Source organism: Patiria miniata, unplaced genomic scaffold (genome assembly GCF_015706575.1).
Source record: "Patiria miniata isolate m_02_andy unplaced genomic scaffold, ASM1570657v1 HiC_scaffold_9, whole genome shotgun sequence".
NCBI lineage: Eukaryota > Metazoa > Echinodermata > Asteroidea > Valvatida > Asterinidae > Patiria > Patiria miniata.
Genome location: NW_024037076.1, coordinates 25,616,165 through 25,633,112, shown reverse-complemented (window position 1 = coordinate 25,633,112; position 16,948 = coordinate 25,616,165). Strand labels below are relative to the sequence as shown.

The window sequence follows — 16,948 nt, the reverse complement described above, 5'->3', positions numbered from 1 at the left end:
TTTAGTGTGAAGCCTGCTAAATCAGACAAAAATTCAACAAAACAAATCATTTTGGAAAACAATGAAACATTATTTTAAAAAAAATACACACAGGGTACGTGTCCCCAAAAAGTTGTGCAAGCAGATATCCTTTAATTTTTTTCCAAAAACTACTTAACATGAGTATTTCATCTTGATGGAGCATATTAATTATACTCTTGTGTATAATCAGTGAAGATGCCATGGAAATCCGTTCATGCGAACCAGAGATCTGACTTAAAAAGGCTATGGTTTTTTCGCCCATTCCAAGGGGATGGGATTTACACAGTTAACTTAATTTACATCCGAGTGCAAAGGCCCATGATAATCTGATACACTGATATCATTAACTGTGTAAATCCCATTGGAATGGGTGAAAAACCCATGACCTTTTACAATCTGTTAGATCTCTGGTTTGCATGAACGGATTTCCATGGCATTTTCACTGATTATACACAAGAGTATAATTAATATGCTCCATCAAGATGAAATACTCATGTTAAGTAGTTTTGAGAAATTAAAGGATATCTGCTTGCAAAATGTTTTGGGGGGAACATCCTGTACTACCCTTATTCGTTCGGGTAGCTAACAACACCCCTCAACCCCCCCCCCCCCCCCCAACAAATCCAACCCCAATCCCTCTTGAAAAGCATGGACTTCAACCCCCCCCCCGCCAACCCCGCCTCCCTCCTTTGGAAAATCCTGGATCCGCCACAGCACAGCCTCAAAAGAGCTCATGACAGGATCATTACTTGGGAACTTATATTTTGTGCCACTTTCTACTCCTCTTAAATGTGTGAAAACTATTTGACATCCCTTTTTAGTTAACTTGATTCAAACGCGCACATTTTAAAACATTAAAACCGTTCCCCACGCTTTTCCTGACAAATGAGGGCGTTGTTACTGTGACGTCATTTCAGGAAGACACTGTTCACTTTTCTGTTCAAATTGTGAACCCAAAATACGCTCATTGAAAACATGAATGTGAAAAAAACCTAGCTCACCGGCTTACAGTCATGTACTGAAACAACAACAAATCACCAAAGAAAAGAAAATTGACGACAGCAAAATATCCACAATTCTGACAAGTTTTGGTGCTAAAATAGCTGTAACATTGAGGTTAATGACATCACACTTTTGCTCATGAATATGGAAATTCACATGAGCATAAAAACCCAAAAGGTACCAAAATGACCTTAGAAATGGCAAAATGAAAATTGAAAATACGGTTAAATGGGACACAAACGTGCATTTTCAAGTATTGCATTAAAAAAAAAATACATTACATGGCCAGGGGTATATAAGCGGTGAATTCATTATCCAGGCTTGTCTTCATTTCTCCTATAATGACAACCAGGTCCATAATTATTTCCCGTTTGTGTACACAACCATATAGAAGACGCCGAATCACAAACAGACGAATCTCGAAGCCAAGGTCAAAAATGACATACACGCACGGATTATCTCCCTCTAAATTGAAGGAGCAGAGGAGTCATCTTCAATCATTCAAGATCGGCGATCTATCAGTCAAAACTCAAATATTCATTTTACAATTCCATTAAAAGCATCGCAGATTCCTGTGCAAAATAAACAGAATATTGATATTTTTGGGAAGTTGTTTTGATATCAGATGTTGCCTCTATTACAGAGGGAATATGACATCGTCATCATGAACATTCTTCATTATGTTATCTCCATAGATGTCTTCCGAGTTTATAATGTGCTAGAGAACCTTTCAGGAATTGTTGGTTTCGTATGCAGAATGAGCTAATAAAAACCGCAATCCTGGGTCGAGTAACTCAATTAAAAGAAGGAAGTGAGGTAAAACTCAGAAATTTGTATAACATATATAAACAAATTAAAAAAGGATAACATTAAAAAAAAAAACCAGAAATCGGAAAAGAAGTAGACATTTTTTTACAGCCGCCCAAAGCGGGATTCGAACTTAGGTGGCTTGTTTGGTAGGGCCCAACTACGAAAACCTCACTTCGTGACGATGACACAAAAATGCAAAAGCGGACGACTGCAGGAGCAGACCACGGACAAAGTGACTGACAAACGGACGGACAAACGAACTGCAACTGACTCCATGGATGTTTGCTTCTACTTTTATTTATTAAAACAACTTACAAGCCAAGCCAAGTAAGTCGGGCTCCAGACCAACTTGGTCAGGGGATTAAGATAGGTAGTCATCTGAGCAGAATCCAATTTTGGAGCTGAGGCAAGGCTTACGCAAGTCTAATTCACAAAAGCAGCCAGTCAGTTAGTCAGTCGGTCAGTTAGTCGATAGGTACAAAAAGGGTCACTTAACCGGCCCTCTAGCTGTGGCCGGTGTAGCGTTGGTTAGTTAGTTAGTAACAAACGTTGACATTGCCTATTGCTCCTACATACACATCAGTAGCCCAGCCCCAACATGTCACTTGATCAAACTGGGGTCAAAGGTCGTCATGGGGTCCCAGGGGTTAAAAACCTGATTTTTTTAAAACTCAAAACACTACTTCTTCCAGAAATTACTTGGTAATACCACGTGACTAATGCACAGACAACATGAATTCGTTGGCCCACAGGCGCAGCTTCCGAGATCCGATCTAGCTTGTTTTCATGTCTGTGGAAAACACCGTCCTATATCAGCAGCCAAAAAGACCGACGTACGTACCGTCGTGATATCAATCTCGTTTTTCAAAAGATCAAAGTATTGAGAGTCAAATCGTCAAACCATTGTATTTAACACACAGAAAAGTTTCCCTTCGAATGATTTTCCCCTGATAGTATTGTCCATGCAGGAACCGTGCAATATTGAAACCATATCGCTTTGAAATTGAATATCACTCTACCTTGACCTGAGGAACAAAGACACTGAAAAAAACGTGAAAATAATTTTTTTCCTGATGGAATTCTTCAAAAGCCCCTTTGGGTCGTAAAACATGGCACCAATTCAATGCTGTCATTATCGTATGATTACTGTTTGATACGGTAGTTGATCGGCACGTACGCATATGAATTGCAAAAAAATGAGTGTTGTTAAAAAAAACCGGATTGGCCTACATCTGGTGGAATAATGTACGGATTTCCCAGTGTTGATCCCCAGATAAAAATGGCCGGGGTCGGGGGGCAAACCCTTGTGACTCTACTGACACTCACAGTAGTTCTTTGCAAACTTACATCATTTCTCCGTAAAACTGACGAACTTCGTTCTAGCTCCGACACTGATTCCAAGCGGAATAATTTGCCTATGGGTCCTACTATCGTAATGCTGAAGAGCTACTCCAGAAACTCACCAGAAAAGTCATCTATGTCAATGGAAATCGGTTGACGAAACTTTCAGTATAGTAACTATAGTATGTCGTGTAAATCTTTGATGGTTCAAGGCACTCCACAGCTCTTTTTGTCATCTGTAATGCGGACTTTTGTATAATTATATAGGGTGGAACTAGGGGCCATGCGTTTAGAGTGAAAAAACACCCTATAAATGTTCCATCGAAATACCTTGAAAAAGCATTATCACTCCAGTGGAAACCGTCGAGAGAAATGTCGCTCTATTCGATTGAACTAACTTCACCCTAAAACGTCTGGTACCTGGTTTCAGTCGGTGCGAGTGATTTTTTCCTCGAATAGAGTGGGTTTTTAGTCTCTTGAAATGTGAGTATCTGTTCACAATAACTCCTAACTCAAGTAACACAATGTGGAGTGTTTCAGAAGGTGCCAACAAGACATACCACGTTTCGAATCATTGCTGTCATCAACTACATAATCAATTTTTTTTTATTCTACCTCCTACCGAGACCAGAAAAACAACGAGGCACAAAAACCCAGAAGAGCAAAATGCCGAACGGACCAACCTGCGGTGGAGTCAACTCTTCGAGCTGGAGAACACAGTTCACGTTGTCTCGGCCGGCCAATCCGTTCCCTTCCTCGAAGACCAACTTAGAAGCCTTCCCGTTGCTCATGATGGACATCCAGTATAGGCTCTTAGTCTGAGCTTACCCCAATCCACAAAATATCCGCTAAATCTCCCCAACTCGCGTTCCAACTCAAACAAGTGGACCTTTGCATTAACAGCCAGCGATCGCGTGCAGTCCATCAACGCACACCTCGCATTATTTTTCTCCGTGGTTTGTCAAAGTCACCTTGTCGATACCCGTCACAAGGGCAGTGACGATTGCCGTGTTGACGAACGTACGCCCTCTTGTGTTTTGAAGGCCAAACTTCAGGTGTTATCACAACACGCGCGTCCTTGACCCAAAGTAACGGGTCACTGAACTGAGCTGAGAAGTGCTTAGATCATGTGCACAGGTCTCAATGTTTGTGAGAGACCTGGACTAACTGACTGATGTTTCAAAATCAATTTCGTGTTCTTTTCTTACAAGTTTCCAACTGACGTCAAAGGGATTTAGTACGTGGGGCATGATATAGGGGACATATCTGGGGGAATTGTGTCTTTGATGATAAAATACAAGCATGAAATTTGGCACACGGCCAGAGTATGTCATGAGAAAGATAGTTGGATATAGGGCCGTCGCAGATCTGTCCTTTAGAAAATGTAGTTAGAACAACAAGCAATTTTAAAAATGTTCAAAATGGCTGCCATTGCTTGTTATTCTACCCTTATTTTACAAATCTGCGATGGCCCCGGCCAACTATCTATCTTTCTCATGACATACTCTGACTGTGTGCCAAATTCAACGATTGTACCATCAAAGGCACAATCCCATCACGTATCTGCCGTACTAATAGCTCTATAAATTGAGACATTTAAATTGGATAGCATCTAAACCGACTTGAAATCTTTCTAGCATGCCTTTGCATGTGAGAGTCACACACTTTTAACTTAATTATGCATTAACATAAAAAAGTGAAGTGAGACACGCCTTTCTGGTGTTAAGTTTTGTGAAGGGCACTTTTTACATTGCGATGTCGGTTCCCAGAAATCTTAGGGCGCGCTGTTCCTGCGATGCATTTTTGTGAATAAATTATTAGCTCAGTTACCCGCAAGTACAATCAGTATAAGCAAAGAAACACATAAAAGAGAGCTGTGGCCATAAAAAAAACGAAAACAATTCTGGTACCTACTACTGCTGAAGCAGCTGATGAAACGCTGAAGCTAAGATGACATCGCTGGTTTTTCTCATAGCAATTACGGCAATTATGACATTAAGAAGATGGAAATTGTGGGCACGTGTGGTCTAGCGGTGGAGCACAGGATTCATGATCGTGAGGTTGTGGGTTCGAGCCCCGCTGTGGCCGTGCGTGTTGCGCCCTTGAGTAGGGCGCTTAATTACTCCTCTCAACCCAGATGTTAAATGGGTACTGGCATTATTCAATGCTGGGAAGGTAACAGACTCGCTGTGGAGGAGGTGTGGCGATCCCCCCACAGCATTACATTGAGTCTGGCCCAATCGCTAAAGAAAGAGAGATGGGCACTCCGTTCCTGTTAACACAGGTTCGTCCCCTTTACTTAACCTAAGATTGAAAATAAAGATACATGTATAGGAAACAAAGGTGAAGTTCGGGGCTTACATTTTCAACAAAAATATCATAAATGACTCTTTATAGACAATTTTTTTTTTTTAGCTTGCGGCACCTTACATGAAAAACGGCCAAGCATCCGGCTTTTCAACAGCTGGAAATGTTTAGGGCATCGGTGAGCGAAAGTATAAGTAATTTGTTTTTCCGAAATCGATGCGCATCTCTGAAAGCCATTTTCAGTTGAAGGTCACTGATGATGTCTTATTTGGTTTCTATTCTCCAGGACTACAAGGGGACAAGTCTACCGAGTTCCATCTTCAATGGTATCTCTTTGTTGACGTAAAAAGGCAGCTGAAGTCTAAAGGGGGCATGGGAGAGGTCAAGAAACGTGAGTTCAGAAATTCCCAAACCTGTTAAAAGCATTAATAGAATCATGGAGGAATAATAACATCTACAGAACTACAGGTGCGATTAGGTTCACTCTTGCTACATGTAAATACATAGACAGGGATATGTTCTAGATGCAAATTGATGTGACGTCATAATTACCTCATCGGGTGTCATTTACATTGCATTAAATACAAGGCCAATTAGGTTGAGACTTGGTATGCACGTAGAATGGGATGTTTTATACTAGATACCATTTGATGTGACGTCATAATGACGTCATCAGGTGTCAGGTTACATTACATTAAAGGTGCATTTTTTAAGCCCTATAACTACAGATATAGGTGCGATTGGATTGATACTTGGTATGTCAAGATATAGACAGGGAGGTATTATAGATGGATATTGAGATGACGTCATGATGACGTCGTGGGGTGTCATGTTACATTGAGTTTTGAGCTTGTAACCTGTGCTAAGCACATTTCTTTGTGCTTAACAGCTTCACGAGATTGGGCGCTGGTTAGCAAACAGGTGCATTAATTCATCCCAAAGTTCCGCGCATGCGTGGTTTCGAACCTGCCGACTACTCCGACACTTCTCGTATCCACTCCATTTCACAAAATGTTGTGAAGGAAACGCTGCTTCGCAAAGCAATGTGGGTATATCACGTGTCACAATTAATGTACACCCTGGCAGGGTGACCCTGCGTGCATTCCGTGCGCAAGAGAAGTTGAGTTCGTTTGTCATAAACTAAATTCGTCCAATCAGAGCTCGAATAAGATTAGAGGTGGACAAGGAGTTGCTCACTGGTCAAAGTCAATCACGAGAGGGCGTGCATCCAATTTCACGCGGGTCCGCCAAAAGTCAAATATCAAAGTGCACAACGTTAATAGTCCGGTCAATTTAGAACAAAACAGGGCCTGACGAAGAACAGAATCTATTTCAATACTCTCACGTCGCGCGAAGGAAGTATCACTGTTTAATAAACTACAAATCTAATTTTATCCAAGGAGTGGATTTATGATCGCGCGTAAACAGTCGTATGGAGGGCGCCATGTTTTTTCTTATGCGTCTTAATACCTTTTGAGGAAATCCGTTCAATTCACGCAGGAGACTTCGCGAATTAAAGACGACTGTTTCACAGCAGACGACTTTTTTATGTCCACCAATTACTCAAATCCTTTGGAATATGCCTTTTCAGTAGTGTGTAGGGTCTCGATAAGACAAGACAAAAGAATGTTATGCATAATGCACAAAACAATAGACTCATTTGCATATCAATGAAACTAATGACCATATCAATGGATTATGTTAGCATAATAAAAGAGCGCATTGGCGTATGGAAGTTTTATCGGACAAAGGAAGGGTCTGAACATGTTATTGGACAAAGGGAGGACTCGCCCCCCCCCCCCCCCCCCCAGATTGAATATCGGACAGAGGAAGACTTGAACTGGAATATCGGACAGAGGAAGGCTTGAACTGGAATATCGGACAGAGGAAGACTTGAGTTGGAATATCGGACAGATGAAGACTTGAGCTGGAATATCGGACTGAGGAAGACTTGAACTGAAATATCAGACAGATGAAGACTTGAACTGGAATATCGGACAGATGAAGACTTGAACTGAAATATCAGACAGATGAAGACTTGAACTGGAATATCGGACAGAGGCAAGGGCGGATCCAGAACACAATTTTTTTGGGGGGGCCAAAAAAATTTTTGGTCCCCCCAAAAAAGTGGGTCAAAAAATTAAGGCGTGGGGTTCGGGGCCCGCTTAAGGGCCCCGAAAAAAAATTGGATTCTAGATGCTCTGTGGTGCGATCTGAGGCAATTTCTGACCACCTTAACCAATGTTTTTTTAGGAAAAGATGGTGGTGTACTCATTGCCTGCCTTTATTGCGATGTCACATAAAAAAAAAAAAAAATTGGTTTCGTTTTGGGGGGGGGGGGCCATGGCCCCCTTTGGCCCCCCCCCCCCCCCCCCCCCCCCCCTGGATCCGCCCTTGGACAGAGGAAGACTTGAACTGGAATATCGGACAGAGGAAGACTTGAACTGGAATATCGGACAGAGGAAGACTTGAACTGGAATATCGGACAGAGGAAGACTTGAACTGGAATATCGAACAGAGGAAGACTTGAACTGGAATATCGAACAGAGGAAGACTTGAACTGGAATATCGGACAGAGGAAGACTTGAGCTGGAATATCGGACAAAAGGGAGACGCTGGATGGAATATATGGTACAAAGACGGGTATCAAACGTTTGAAAATGACTAAGAGTATCATTTATATTCATTCAAGCAGTGTGCCAACAGTGAATGAAAAAATACAAATGGAGGCCACACCAACAGAGCGCCAATTAAGTCAACTCGCTGGAAATCGCGTGAACAAATGTTTTTACTCTGGGGAAAATGGAGTAGTAGTGCAGTGGGGGCAGTATATGTAGTGCCCCGCCCCTTTTTTGTACACGTTCTACGGGGAAATGTGGGGGGCGGTTTGAGGAGCAATGAGGGTCCATTGTGAAGGGTATTCAATAGAAAAGAGGATTAGGGGATGCATTGTGTAGGGATTATATATGAATTTGTTTGGCATTTATCTCCGGTTTCAGAGAATATTTCTACTCCCCCTGGATGGGATGCTAGTCCATCGCAGGTTACTCCCCAGCTAATGCCGGTACCCATTTATACTCCTGGGTGGAGAGGGGCAAGTGTGGATGAAGTCTGCAGTAGGACACAACATAATGGCCAGCAGCTGAATTCGAACTCCTGACCCTCTGATCATGAGTCACAAACCCTAACCACACTACGGCACAAAAAAAGGAGTTTGATCACTGCTTGCTCAATTGGAAGTTGGTTGCTGCCTCGGCAAATAATATGGAACACATAATCTAACCTTTGAAGCGCATTTCTGGTGCTGCACATGGCTACCCGGAAATAAAAACGTCAAACTTCAATTAGGAGATTGACGGAGCCTCTAAAGTCCTTGGAGTTAATGAAACACATGCCTGTCATCTAAAAATACACGTTTTATGACTGTTTTGTATTTGCACAGAATAAAATTATATTCTGAATTATCGAAAGAACGGTTCGTGGCTAGACTGTACGAATTATTAATAATTTTCTGCATAAGTAACAAAATATGCTTATTTTCAACAACAACAAAAAAGACTCTAAAGTCCTTGGAGTTAATGTAATACATGCCTATCATCTAAAAATACACGTTTTATGGCTGTTTTGTCTTTGCGCAGACGGAATAAAATTATGTTCTGAATTATCGAAAGAAGGGTTCGTGGCTAGACTGTACGAATCATTAATTTTCTGCATAAGCAACATAAGCTTATTTTTCTAAAATAATAATGCATTTTGTGGCTTTTTGGTCTTTGCAGGGCATAATAAAAGTTTGCTCTGTTATTTTTTGGTCCCATTTTAATAGTTAATAAAATTAGGCAGCTGCTGAACGGCGCAGACGTAATAAAATTATGTTCTGAATTATCGAAAGAATGGTTCGTGGCTAGACTGTACGAATCATTAATTTTCTGCATAAGCTACATAAGCCTATTTTCTAAAATAATAATGCATTTTGTGGTTTTGGTCTTTGCAGGGCATAATAAAAGTTTGCTCTGTTATTTTTTTGGTCCCATTTTAATAGTTTATAAATTTAGGCAGCTGCTAAACGGCGTAGGGAATTGCAACCACCACCCTACATCTGATACTGTAGAAGGAGGCTTGTTGGAAATGAGAGGGTGAAATTATTGTCCATTTGTCTTTGATTAAAACAGTTGTTCTTCCTGGTTTCTACTCATGAATATTAATTTGTGATGACAATTTTTTTAAAGCCAGCCATCCAGTCAAAGTATGAGAAGCAGAAAAAAGCTGCCTAATATGGGAGACGTGATCCACTTTTTTGGTTCACATTATGACTGCTCAAAAACAGAAACAGTGTCGGTAGACTTCAATTTGGAGTTTGACGGAGCCTCTTAGTCCCTGGAGTTTATGTAACATATGCTTGTCATCTAAAAATACATGTTTTTTTATGGCTTTCTTGTTTTTGCAGGGCATAATAAAAAGTTTGCTCTGAGCCAACGAAAGAATGGTTCGTGGCTACACTGTACGAACTGTTGAAACTTCTTCGTTTAGGTATGAGAGGAAAACTGGTGAGGTACCATTGCAATCAGTTATGGCGAAAAAAAGAGAAGTGTATGAAATAAAACAACTCTTGTTATTTCGCCCTGGGGTTGTGGTCCGTGTGCCCTTGGGCAAAGCACTTAATTTGCCACTCATTGGGCCCACCCAGGATTTTTTTGTAGCGAGGGCAAAGCAAATTAATTGTCCCCTAAAATCCTTGTACTCTCTCTAGCATATTCTCAATTGATCATTTTGTTTTTGGGTGGGCGGGGGACATTTGCCCACCCCACCCCCAGTGACACCCCAACAGACGCCCATTTTGTTAAATGTGTATCAAATTAATAGCAAATATGACTTCACACCTCTTTTTCTTTCTTTTTCTTCGCCCCCCCCCCCCCCTTGGCTTTTCCGGGGGGCCAAGCGCCCCCTTGGCCCCCCCCCCTTGCTACGCCCATGTCGAATGCAACAACAATGGATACCCTTCACAATGGATCCTCATTGCTCCTCAAACCGCCCCCCCCCCCCACATTTCCCCTTAGAACGTGTACAAAAAAGGGGCGGGGCACTACCTATACTGCCCCCACTGCACTACTACTCCATTTTCCCCAGAGTAAAAACATTTTTCACGCGATTTCCAGCGAGTTGACTTAATTGGCGCTCTGTTGGTGTGGCCTCCATTTTAATGTTTTCATTCACTGTTAGCACACTGCTTGAATGAATACAAATGATACTCTTAGTCATTTTCAAACGTTTGACACCCGTCTTTGTACCATATATTCCATCCAGCGTCTCTCTTTTGTCCGATATTCCAGTTCAAGTCTTCCTCTGTCCGATATTCCATCTAGGGGGCGGGTCCTCCCTTTGTCCAATACAATTTCCAGACCCTTCCTTTGTCCGATAAAACTTCCATACGCCAATGCGCTCTTTTATTATGCTTACATAATCCATTGATATGGTCATTAGTTTCATTGATATGCAAATGAGTCTATTATGCATTATGCATACAATTCTGTTGTCTTGTCTTATCGAGACCCTACTTAGCACTACTCTTTTCGCGCAAGGGTTGTAAAACTCGTCTTCTCTCCACAGGTTTCTTCAGGCTTGCGAGCTACAGGCGCCCCCGCTGGAACTTTATAGTTTTCCGGCCTGGAATATTAATACTGTAGTACGATGTTTACATTATTCGTGCAGTGGAGCACCATATTTTTTTGTAGTCCCACGATTTGGCCTTGGTGACATGAACGTGGCCTGTTTTCGAGTAGTATAATAGGGGTATAAGTGGCGCCACCAACGTCAAAATAAGCCGCCCCTAAAAAAAAAAACCCAATTTTTTTACGCGGCCAAAACTTTTGGGCAACATTTTTGGAAAAAAATTCAACTTTTAACAAATAAGTAAAAAGAAAAAAAAATGGAGCCCCCCCCCCCCAACCCAACCAAATCCTGAGTGCGCCACTGTATTCGTGACAAGAACCGACTTACGTAGAGAGTGCTGAATTTCAACATCTTTGAAAGGTCGAATCAAGCAATAAAGTTGCACATAATTGTTCGCTCCCGACCCCTCCGTTGTGCTTCGGACCCCAAATGTAGGACGTAGCGGGTAATTTGGCCAGGAGGAATTCCTCCCGGCGAATGTAAAATAGCGTAGGTACTGAAGTGCCTATGCAATGTACTTTTTGTTGATTGGAAATGCACCTTTGTGCCCCATTCGCAATTGTCGTTTTGCCATTTGAAGGGTATTTTGCTGCCCCTTTGTTTTTTATGCTAAGGCGAATTCCCACAATCATGAGCAAATTATTACTGTGATGTCTTTCCGGGTAGAAACATCAATTCTACAGCTGTTTCAGCACACAAAAAATGCTTGGAATTGTGGATGTTTTAAAGTGTCATAAATGTTCTTATTTTGGTGAATCGTTGTTGTGCTACTACATGGCAGTAAGCCAATGAGCAACCCTTTCTCACATACATTTTCAATGAGCAAATTCACCATTATTTTGAACAAAAAAAAACCTTAACTGAACAGTGTCTTCCTGAAATGACGCCACAGCAACAGCGCCCTCAGTTGCCCGAAAAAGAAATAGACAATTTAAAATGTTTAAAGAACTAGAAGTGCACTTTTCAAATTCAATAAAATTAACCAAAAAAGGGATGTCAAATAGTTTTAATGGAAGTGGGAAAACATACGTAAAAGATTAACTTTGCTATTATAAAAAAAAAATAAGCAAGGATGACGAAAAAAATCTACAGCGAAGAGGCAAGAAACTTCTGCGAAAGAACGGGCTCCGTGTGGGAACAGATAGGCCTACAAATGTAGTACAACTGTAGGCCTATCTGTTCCCACACTGAGCGCACAATACGTTTAGTATGTTTACATTATTCCTGACAAGGGAGTGTGAATTTCAACATCTTTGACTCGTGCGATACAGTTGCAAACACACGCAACAATGTGTCCATTTTGCCAGCCGTAAAAGTTCAGGTTGGGCCCCCTTGCTCTCTGCTTTGCCATTCATGCATTCATTCATTTCGCACATTGAAGAACGTACGCCTATTCGATCAATGAGGATTATCTCGACGGCAGGGTTCGCCAATGGGGCAAGTTTTTTTTAAGCTATAACCATTTCCACTATAACCATGGAGTCAGACTGGGACCTTGAATGCAGAAAAACATGCAAAAACGGCAACATATCTGACCAACTTTACTCACTCTAATTCCGTCAACAAAATTCTCCACAATTTTCATGAGGCAAAGACATCCTCAGTGTTTCACCTGCCAAGTTTTTGTTCTCAATTCATTTTTTAAGGAGACTTTTCTTTTAACAGTTTGCGACTATAACTTACAATAACCATGGCTCAGGCCTATGATATAACCGTGACGGTCTAAATTTGAAGCCTAAGACTATACATGTCCAACTTTTTGAGAAGATTGAGCCTTCAGTGTGGTGGCATGATGACTATGGAAATATGTACAAATAGAGACTGGGTACCGGTATACCAGATGTTTCTTTTGACACAAATGATTGGTGCATGTGCCAGTCTATTTTTTTGTTTTCTATTTTGGGACTCTCATGATAATAGCCATACCATGGAGCTACAGTATTGAGAGTCCCAATTAAATTTTCAGATAACCATGTAGCATATGCTTCAAGCCGAGAATGTGCACGACAAACATGGTGAAAATATAACTACGATGAATGTATACGTTTCGATCAATTGAGCCATATAGAGCAGAGACATGATATATATTATGATTGAGATATGAAGCTACTTTTCCCAGATAGTGCAGTGACTGCACAGAACACCTCATGATAACCATGGCAGCTAGAGGCCACGTAACTGTCTAAAGTAAATTAAAGACTCACAATTGTTTCGTAGCCAGGTGGGCTACTGTCCTGTCCTCTAGAGTTCAACTCCTCCCAACGTAGCGGCGAAGACTCGCCTGAACCACCTCCTTTCTCCCCGCCGACATCCTCACCCAGATGCGACGGATCGCTGTTCATCGTCGGTGCCTGAGAAACATACAGCACTGAGTTTTCTCACAATACACAGCTGGTTTTTACAAATACAATCCCACAAGATGTATTTAGCACTGTTAGGTCAAGGTCTGTGTACACTGTTGTGGGTTGCTCGCGTGGTGCTGCTGGTGTGAGGCGCGCAACATACACTGAGCGCAGCGGCGGACTGGCGCTGTGCAAACTTTGTTGAGAGGTCACAGAGGTTGAAGACCGATGCTGTCAGAGGATTACTAAACTACCAGGCACTCAATAATCCAGTCGAATCATTATGGAGGTAGTTGAGGCACATGGGTTCTGAGTGTTTTCCCGTCTGTTACGCTTGTTGATCATGTTTGGCGGATGATGATGTTTTCCAAACCGAGTCCTTTTGCCGGGGCGATCCTGGGTCAAACACTGCCGACCTAGGCCTACATCTCCAAAAGAATGCTCTACATGCCCTCGGATAGAGCATGGAGGAAGGAAACACAGAGCGAAGCCGGATGCATGCTCCTTGTTAGTCGCGCTACATTAGTTGGGGCACCACGGATTCGGAGGAGATTGTTTTCCTTCCTCCAGGCTTGGGAACTAGTCTCAACATTACTATTCCTAAGCTGGGAACAAATCTCGTCGGCAAAAAAAACTTTCAAAACACATTCCTTTGGAAGAGTCACAACAGCAGCTAGCATGCTAGTGCGGTCTCTGACCAACCTCAGGGTATCTCCAGGAACGGCCAAACACAAATCTGGTTGCTATAAATATTGCATGCAGCTGGGTTTCCAATTTCACAGAACATTATCGTTGAGGTATGGTGCATGCAGCCATAGAGCTAGTAGCTCTATGATGCAGCTAAGAAAGTAGGTAGGTGTAGGTGAAGTAGGTGTAGGATAACATCGCTTAGTGCCTGCATGAAGGAATGTGTTCTTATTCCTCCATGGTGCCTGTATGTCAGTTTTGCGTCATATGTACACTGATGCAGCTTCTTGTGACCATGGTCTATTCATTGAGGAATAAAAAGACATCCTCCAGGGTCTATTCATTAAGTTCCTCCGAACTGCGTGGTAGCTTTCGGCGTCCATGGAAATATGCATCATGTATAGACTATAGTGGTCTTTAGTACTGGCCCCCGAGAGGCCAGACTCCTTTCCCTTTGTACCTCGATACATACTGGCCGACTGACTGTCACTTGTGAATTAGACTTGCATAGACTTGCATCAGTCTCACCTTAAACCAAATTGATGTGGGACTAGACTTAATGACAAGTCGTTAGATTTCGCGTGGAGCCAGTAACCAACCGGTACCGTACACAAAACAATTACCCACTTGGCACCAAGTCTAATTTGGGACCCGAAATTTACTATTCGTAACTGAGTGTATGCCTTTACAGGGGGTGTCCCCCAAAAGTTGTGCTAGCAGATCTCCTTTAATTTCTCAAACTACTTAACATGAACATGTCATCTCGATGGAGCATATGTGAATAATCAGTGAAAATGCCATGGAAATCCGTTCGAATGCAAACATGGCAAATTAACTAACAGATTATAAAAGGCTATGAGTTTTTCGCGTATTCCAATTATGAGATAATGATACAGGAGTTAACTTAATTTAAATCTGAGTGAAAAGGCCCATGACAGTGCACTGATATCACTAACTGTGTAAATCCCATGGGAACGGGTGAAAAACTCAAAGCCTTTTACAATCTGTTAGACCTCTGGTTTGCATGAACGGATTTCTATGGCATTTTCACTGATTATACACAAGAGTATAATTAATATGCTCCATCAAGATGAAATACTCATGTTAAGTAGTTTTTGAGAAATTAAAGGATATCTCCTTGCACAACTTTTTTTTTTGGGTGGGGGGACACCATGTATGTAATTGTTTGTATACTGGGTGTGAGCGTTTTAAATTACCCTTATGTGGGATATAATAAAGGTGACTTGAAGTTGTTATTGTTAAGACTAAATATGGCATGTTAATTAATTTGGATTGTCCTCCGATCTCGTGGGTACACGTGCGTAGACGGTGCAATCGTAGAGCTTCTAAATCTGTTACGACATGAGACCCATGACCAATGAAGTTACTCCAAAATCGTACCGAGCAAAATGCAGCTCGCTCGGCATTGATTAGCCCGCCCACAACTTCGATTCCCTGTTATCAACCTGTCTACGATTATACCCTGTGCAAAGTGATCGTGTTATTGTTTTAATTGTAATTAAATTTTCTGCCACCATTGTGATTAAAGAATGAATCAATTCAGTGAAAACAGTGCGCTGTCTGAAACCTCTGAGAAATCTACAGCTGCACACACATAAATATTGATATATTTGGATGGTTGTAATAGCGATTAATTTAATAAACGAATAAGTGACGCATTTTTTTTTAAATCCTTCTTTTACTTTTCGGAATAAGAGAATGAAGTCCTTTATTCAGGCTGCAAGTTCGAATCGTGTGGATGTGTCGATGAACTTGACAGACACAAATCATTGGGGAATTTGTATGCACTAACACCAAGCTCAGCCGAGTGCAAGATTTAGGTTAAGTTCATCTTGTCTGTCAAGCTCTCAAGAGGGTCAATTGAGGTCAACGAGGGTCACGCAGGGTCATCCAGCCAGAAGCACTAATGCAATGTCACCTGCAGATCATTCAACACGTAGGAAAAAAGCTTGGCAGTTCATACGCGACTAAAGATATATACGAGTCGTTCACCTTTTTGTTTTATTTTGGTTTGGGCGGGAAGGGTTCTTTCGGGAATTAATTATTGCACAATTATTGTAGAATGTATTATCGTGAAACCCTCTGGTCGGATTTTTTTTTGTCGAGTGCCAATTGCGTTAAAGAAGATATACTTTTAGCATGTTAGACATTTCTCCGAAAAAGGTTGTTGATTGCAACTAGGGTTCCAATAATGAAACGAAATTCCTCAAATTAAGCTTGATCTAGCCTAAGCCCAATAGGCTACTCACTATCTAATAACCTAGGCCTACGAGAAAGGATAGATGTCGGTTGTTTCCACCCAGAAACATTATGCGCCGTTGGTCTGACGTCGAACTAATAATTAGTCGGGCCGATTTTGGCCCAACGCGTCGGGTACTAGCGTTTGTCCGACGCAAACAAAATAACGCCGCATCAACGGTAGTAAAATATAGCTTCGCGTCACCATTTTGTAAGGGACGCATTTTAAAAAAGGCTTTAGTTATTTTACTTTTTGGAAGAGGTTGGCGTAGCGGTACTTTCCTCGCCTTCCACCGCTGTGACCCGGGTTCGAATCCCACCCAGGTCAACATGTGGATTGGGTTTTCAGTCCCTGCCTGATTCCGTGGGTTTCCCCCAGAATATTCCTCTGGACTTTTCCTCCCACCTCTAAAACTGTAATTTCTTCTCATTGTCGTCTCTCTACAGGTTTCTTCAGGCTTGCGAGCTACAGTGCCTAGGGTACTTTTGAGAAATCCTTGGGCATTACCAGA

At 41.8% G+C, this 16,948-nt stretch overlaps 1 protein-coding gene across 2 annotated transcripts in view; it reads right to left on the bottom strand.

The window, feature by feature from the left end:
• The window catches only part of LOC119720118 (solute carrier family 28 member 3-like), a 31,833-nt gene extending 17,254 nt beyond the window's left edge, over positions 1-14,579 (bottom strand). The window contains exon 1 of one of the 2 annotated variants that reach the window (XM_038189668.1): positions 13,353-14,579. In XM_038189668.1, coding sequence (XP_038045596.1) covers positions 13,353-13,490 — 138 coding nt within the window. In that variant the 5' untranslated portion in view covers positions 13,491-14,579. Of the gene's footprint in view, positions 1-3,857; positions 4,173-13,352 lie in introns of those variants that run through there. The other variant, XM_038189669.1, reaches the window with a different exon arrangement.
• Positions 14,580-16,948: the final 2,369 nt, after the last annotated feature.